This window comes from Penaeus monodon, chromosome 17, assembly GCF_015228065.2.
Source record: "Penaeus monodon isolate SGIC_2016 chromosome 17, NSTDA_Pmon_1, whole genome shotgun sequence".
Lineage (NCBI taxonomy): Eukaryota > Metazoa > Arthropoda > Malacostraca > Decapoda > Penaeidae > Penaeus > Penaeus monodon.
The window spans coordinates 28,320,785-28,328,565 of record NC_051402.1 but is presented as its reverse complement, the minus strand read 5'-3'; the positions used below and the strand labels follow the sequence as shown (position 1 = coordinate 28,328,565).

Below are 7,781 nucleotides of genomic sequence, written 5' to 3'. Positions count from 1 at the left end.
CTGGTTATAGTTGTATAATTTTCTGGAGTTACAATACCTGTGTCCCATGAAGCAAACGTGAGACATTCCCATATGCAAAGTCCGTCATGCAGAGCATAATCATGCGTGTGGCGGAGGCGACCAAGGTAGTTGCGTTGGCGGCCGTCAGGGGGACGGACGGCGGACCGAATATTTTTGAGCAAAAAATTATCTAAATAAAATTCGAAAGGCGCCATAGTGACTGGGTTCAAGGTAAGCGGAGGGCGTCAGAGCAGCTTTGGAAGGTGTTAGAGTGAAATAATAGAGAAATAAACCAACAACAGTGGTGATATTCGCGTTGGAAAAAGAGGGCGGCGGGCGAGCCTCGCGTAACTCTTTCGACCCAAAAACGAAAAGGGAAATGAAAGCAGGCGGCGATTAATCGAATTGAGGAGACTTGGGTCGCGTCGGCCGCTGCTGTGGACCAGTGCTCGTCGATATTTATGTCTCCTAAGGTATGTGCAGCTGTCACTGTATCTTAATGAATAAAAAGTAACCGTGAATGGCAACCTCATATGAAAAATAAAAAACGAAATTTTGCCTAAAAATAACTTGACTAAGAGGGTTGGGGTTTGTGAACTCGCCACTTCTACGAAGCCATAGTCACGCCGCACCCCTTTCCCGAGCCCAGAATGGTGGATTAATTGCCAGTGCAGCAAATGCTATTGTCCGTGGAGTTGTGGCCGGTCTCGGTGGAGGTCCTGGGGGGGAGGCCTCTTGCAAGTAGGCCTCTCGGCGGGGAGGAGGAAGGCAAGCGACTTTCGAGGACAGGTTATTAGGGAATAACAATAAGTGGAATTTTAATGTGACGGAAGCGATTAAAGCATCATCAGAATGGGGTGGCAGTGAAACTCAAAAAATGTTAGGTCATGTACTTTGCTGTGGCACTGTCCTAGGAAAAATTTAAAGTTTTATTCCCATGAATACCTCCCTAAACACTGTTGAGCGTATGAGTTATTTATCATTGGGTTGACTTTTATTTTAAAGGATTGTCACAAGCAATGACATGTATTGGATGTAATAGAAATGCAAATAGGTAATATTGTATAGAAAGTTGCCATTTCTTTAAAGATAGGTGTAAAACCTTGAAGGAATAGTTTATTGATTTGGCTATCTTTTTCTAATTGTAAGTCATCTACCATAGTACTGATTTTGAAAGAAAATATGTTTATCTATTTTGCAAATAATTGTTGTTTATTTATGATAGCATATACTATTCAACATACATATATATATATATATATATATATATTATATATATATATATATATATATATATATATATATATAATGTTTTTTATCAAGTTACTGTTACTATTCATCATTTTTTTATTCATTTTATTAAGGAGAGAGGAGTAATCATATGAAAGTGAAAATTGGCTTTTAGCATATTTATTGAAAAAGCAAGTTAACCATGCATACATTCAAACAAGAATTGACAAATGTGTATTTATTATGCTATATATTTTTCATGCTTATATATATATATATTTTTGTTTTTTTTATCAGGTCAGCACTATTTAATAGATAGATATAAGTAGTTAACAGAACAAGGGTTGTCAATATGAATATAACCAAAATGACATTTTTTCATGCAATCTTTGTGATCCTTTTGAAAATTTCTGGAAAATCTGCTGTTAATTTCTTGAGTGCCCCCTAAAAAGGCATCAGGGTCCATAATGAGACCTGAGATAAAGAGATCTTTGTGCACCAAAAAGCCCTCAAAGCTGGTACTCCATCTTAAGGTGCAAAATCCCATAGGACAGCCAGGAGAGCTCCAGTAACATGGGGAGCACTCTATTTAGAAAATGGAAAACTGGTTTATTGCAGTGACACCAAATGAACATCATTTTACACAAGAAATTAACAGTAAGTTGTCATGTGTGCGTGTGCATGTGCGTGTGTGTGTGTGTGTGTGTGAATCTGATAAGAAATGTACACATTTATGTGTGTGTATTCCCAAATAAAATTTTGCCAAAATTAGTGATGTAAGCAACATTGTCATTTACCAAGTTTCCTTCTTGATGATTAAGAGTATAGAACAAGGTGAAGACATTACCATTGATAAGAAAAGAATCATGTCTGCAATGTATCATTTATCATTTTACACAATAATATTTGTGTCTGCTTCCCTTTTGAGCTTTGTGTTCATGTTTACAGTATTGTGTAATAACAATCTAATGCAATGTATTTTTTGAAGCAAAACGAATGTTAGCACTGAACTAAAGTGTAGAACATTATAAGACAACCTCAGTTAGCAGCTTAGTCCTATTTTACTGTGTTGTTCTCACGTTGAAACCTAACTATTTTGTTGATAGTACCACAGGTTATTGATGGGGGATTTGCTGTAGTGGTTTCAGTCATATATTGGGATTTCTATCTTAAGCCAACGGGCATGGCATGTATGTACATGCCATATCCACATTGAGTTTACTCTATTAATAGTTTTTTCACATATTTGGCTACACTTGTACTAAGTCATCAGTGAGCTAATTACGAGTACTGCCTGTCTTACCTGTGTACCCTTTTCCTTGATTTTTAAAAATATTTTATGTTATCTTATATTGCCACTACTAATGTCAATAACATTATAGTAATTATGATGTCTATAAAAAAAATAACTCCATCGATATTCAGAGCATTAGTAAAAAAAAAAAAAAAAAAATCCTGCCAGTTCAAGGAAAGGTGAAATCAGGTAAGGTTACAGTCTACTAATTGACTACTTTATGGCTAAGCACTAGGAGAGCTATCTATGTGCAGAGGTATTTCACAAAAAAAAAAAGAGAGAGAGAGAGAGCATAGCATTTTCCCAACAACATTGACTTCATTACAGTGCATAGTTCTGATATATATATATATATATATATATATATATATATATATATATATAAAATATATATATATATATATATATAATATATATATATACTATATATATACATACATACATACATATACATATATACATATATATACACACCACACACACACACACACACACAAACGACACACACACACACAGAAATCCACACACACACACACACACATACACACACACACACACACACACACACACACCCCAGACACCACCACACCACACAACACCCAACACACCACACACACACACGACACACACACAAACACACACACACACACACACATATTAATATATTTATATATATATATATATATAATTATATATATATATATATATATAATAATATATATCATATGTATATATGTGTATATAAGAGTGTGTGTTTGTGTGTGTATGTACATACATATATAATTGTTTTTATATATATCATTATTTATGAATAAATATATCAAATTGTTTATATTTATAAATATTTATGTAATATATATATATTATATATATATATATATATATCTCTATTATAATATAATATATATATATATATGATACAATATATAATATGCTACTATGTAACATCTACATACGTGTGGTTGTGTGTGGTGTGTGTGTGTGTGTGTGTGTGTGTGGTGTGTGTGTGTGTGTGTGTTTTGTGTGGTGTGGTTTGTGTCTGTGTCTGAATGTCTGATGTATAATATCTATATTCTTTTATATCTATATATATATAATATAATATATATATAATATAATATATTACACACACACCATACCTCTGTATAATAAAACACACAACACACAACACACACACACACACACACACACAACACACACACACACACACAGCACACACACAGGTAGGATATTATGTATGTATGTATGTATGTATGTATGTATGTATGTATGTATGTATGTATGTACGTATGTACGTATGTACGTATGAATGTATGTATGTATGTATGGTATGTAATTATGTATGTATGTATATATATATATATATATATATATATATATATATAATATATATAGATATGAGATACAATATATAATATACTATATGTATATATGTACATACGTGTGTGTGTGTGTGTGTGTGTGTGTGTGTGTCTGAATGTATGTATGTATATATCTATATTTATATATATATATATATATATCTATATATATATATTTATATATATATATCTATTTATATATATATATAATATATAGTATATATATATATATATATATATAATATATATTATATATACTAATATATATGATCTATATAATTACTACTGTTTAATATATATACATACATGTGTGGTGTGTGTGGTGTGTGTCTGTGTCTGAATGTAATGTTATGTATGTATTGTATATATCTATATATCTATATATCATATATCTATATTATATTTATATATTATTATATATATATTATATATTATATTTATATATATATAATATATATAAAAATATATATATATACTATAGTAAGATATATATATATATATATATATATATATGCACCAGTAATTCATACATAACTTATTGTGCTATTATATGTAAATTATTGTTTGCAGTTCTAATTTCCTTTATTTTCTGTTAATTCGAAATCAAAGCAAGAAAAGATTTCCTCATTGCTTAATTCACCATCATTACTAACATTGTCCAGTTTGTTTTCTTCCACAATTACTTCTGTCACCCATTATGAAAGGGAATGAGTCATCACACATTTGTTTCCAGTGATAGCAAGTTGGATTTTGAGACTTTTTTATGAATTTAGCAAGACAAAGAAAGCTGAACCAAACTATAGCTTGGTTGTGTTTCTCACCAAAAATGCATCTTAAATCCAGTCATTGTGGATTTCTGTCAAACCATAATCAAAGTAAAAAGAAAAAGAAAAAAGTAGAGCCATGAGCACGTTTCCTTTCCCCATTTTCAAATGAAGAGAGGAGGTTACTTGGAAACTAGAGATACATTCTACTGGAATGCAAAATAAAGTGATCAAATAACCCATGAAATTGTGGAGGCAGTCTTGTAATTGATGATAGTAGTGAAGGCAGACAGAGCCATGGAGATGGCAAAAGATTAAGGGAAATAATGTTGAAATTAGAAAATGGAAATGGTAAGATAACTCCAAGTAATATTTGATGTGAAAAACAGTAAAAAGATGCTTTCAGTTGACCATGCTTTTCTACACTACTCAAAATGAGGAAAGGATATGCAGTGCTCCTTGCCAAAACAAGCTAGTACAGGCACAATACAACATGTTAAAGCATATAGAAACTATTGGATGTGATCACACCCGTACTCATAACGCAAATTCTGAAGTTTGCCCTAATCCAAGGAGAAGTGAAAAGGAAAGCCAAGAAACCATTCAAGAGCCAAGCCTTTCATCTAGAATCCTTGTATCTGCTCATCATCATCACAAAGCATCCAGGAGATCTAGAAGATATTTAGCAAATAACATACTAGATGAATCAGATCCTTTATGAATGTCTACAAAAGATAGCAAACACTCCACAACTGTTACATAAGAAAATGTTACTACACTTAAAACAGCCACAGTATTCAAATTTCATCTGGAATCCAGAAATTATCAAATTCTTTGTCTTCTTTTCCTTCTCTATTTTTCCATCTCCCCTCTTTCCTCCTTGTGTATGTGTACACACTTCATCCAATGTCTGGGTCAAGTATGGGTTTATGTACTGTCCCCTTTAGATTTTTGTGAGTTGTCAGTTGGCCCTAGTGACTGTGCCTGATTTCCTCATTCCTTGAATTAGCAGAAAATTTTGTTTCTCTAACTAATACTATTAATGTTGACATTGTTATCGATATTATGATTATTAAATTGTTATTAGAATGTTACAATAAAATTAAGGAAAAGGGTAAACAGGTGAGATATGTAAGACTAATAGCTGTAAGACTAATAGATACTAAACGCTTGTGAGCTATTTTTTTTTTTTTTTAAAAATGTTTGAAAAAAAGACAATAGATTACCGTTTATTACGTGGGCATGGCTTGTATTTTTTGCCACCCCGCCTACATTGTTTAAGTAAGAGAAATAGGAGGACATACTCTGTGTGTGTTTGGTGAGGGGTTACAGTGGTACTTTGTCTGCATAAAGTTGCTTGTATGCAGTGATCTCTGAATGAAACATTGAGCTTTAAGAGGACCATATAATGATAAATAGCTTATCTTTGAATGTGCAATACCTTGTGATTTACTAATCCTTCAAAATTTTATGCCAACATAAGAAAAAAGGATTTTAGGCTCATAATTTTATCCTTAGGAAATGTGATTTTTGAAACTTTTCCTCCCAAGATAATTTATCACTCATTTGTAAAGATCGTTAAGATGGATATGCAGTCAGGTGTTTTAAATCACTTACGTATCTTTTTAAATGAGATGGAATACATGCATTAGAGTTCATAAACTAAGTGAGAGAATGTTAGTTCATAAACTAAGTGAGAGAATGTTAGAAAAGTGCTCATTATAATGTGAGTGTCACAGATTTATGGATCACTGGGCCATTGGTATGATACTAGTAGGTAGAATTATAAAACATTTGATGGTTAACACCTTATTGCTATATGGCACCCCTCCCCAGAAGAGCCTTTTTGCGGGTATCTTTCCTGTATGATTTTTTCTATTCTTCTTTTTACCAGTGTAAGGCAGTATCACTCTATGGAATACAGACAGAAAGAGTTTCTGACTTGTATAGAACAATCAGAGAGATAATTTTATAATGAAAATTAGAGTTACTACTAACACAATCTTTATACCTCCACCTTTTATACAACTTGGGATTCATCCTAGGTAGTTGATAAATACACACCACACAAACTTATCAGGCACACATACACAGTGTATTTTAAATACAAATATGATGCTGCTCTGCAAGCATCAAAGGGGCAGCATATTTCTTTCTATTTTGTGACACATGTAAGGCCGGGGGCCTGGGATATTATGTATCATTTTGAATTTTCACAAGGAATGCAGCAGAAATTTTCTGACGTAAGAACTATCAAAATCCAATAAATCATTTCCCATTTTCTTTCTTCTTTCTTGTTCTTGTTGCTAAAACTGAAGAGTTTTGTAATGGGTTTGATGTTCATATTACCTTCAAGATAAAATTATATAACCCTTTTTCACTACAGCAAAAGAATGATGTGAGAAACAGACTAACCCATTTATTCAGTTGGCAGGGCATAGAAACACTGAATTTTGTTTACTGCATATTATTTCTACAAATTTTATGATATTCTAAATGACATCTTCTTTCATTTAGAATAGAAGTTTAAATACATTTTTAGTAAAAAAAAAAAATATATATATATACATATATATATATATATTATATATTAAAAACAAGAATATATGCTCACTCTATCTTTGTGTGTGTGTGTATATATATATAGATAGATATAGATAAAGATATAGATATATATATATATATATATATATATATATATATATATATGAATATATATTACATATATAAATATACATATATATATATATATATATATATATATATATATATATATATATATATATATATATACATATATATATACATATTATTTTATATATATATATATATTTTATATATATATATATATATATTATATATATACTATATATATATATATATATATATATATATATATATATTGATACATGTACAATATATATTATATATATATATTTAAAATATATATATATATATATATATATATATATAATACAATAAATATATATATATATATATATATCTATATATATATATATATTAATTATATATATATATATATTTATATCATATTATATCTATATATATGAATACTATATATATATATATATATATATATATATATATATACTATATATATATATATATATA

At 30.2% G+C, this 7,781-nt stretch overlaps 1 protein-coding gene across 1 annotated transcript in view; it reads left to right on the top strand.

Moving 5' to 3' along the window:
* Positions 1–143: 143 nt before the first annotated feature.
* Positions 144–7,781, top strand: part of LOC119583640 (broad-complex core protein isoforms 1/2/3/4/5-like) — a gene marked incomplete at its 3' end in the record, with an annotated part of 9,447 nt that continues 1,809 nt past the window's right edge. The window contains 1 exon segment of the mRNA XM_037932229.1: positions 144–473. Within this exon segment, the coding sequence (XP_037788157.1) occupies positions 462–473 (12 nt within the window).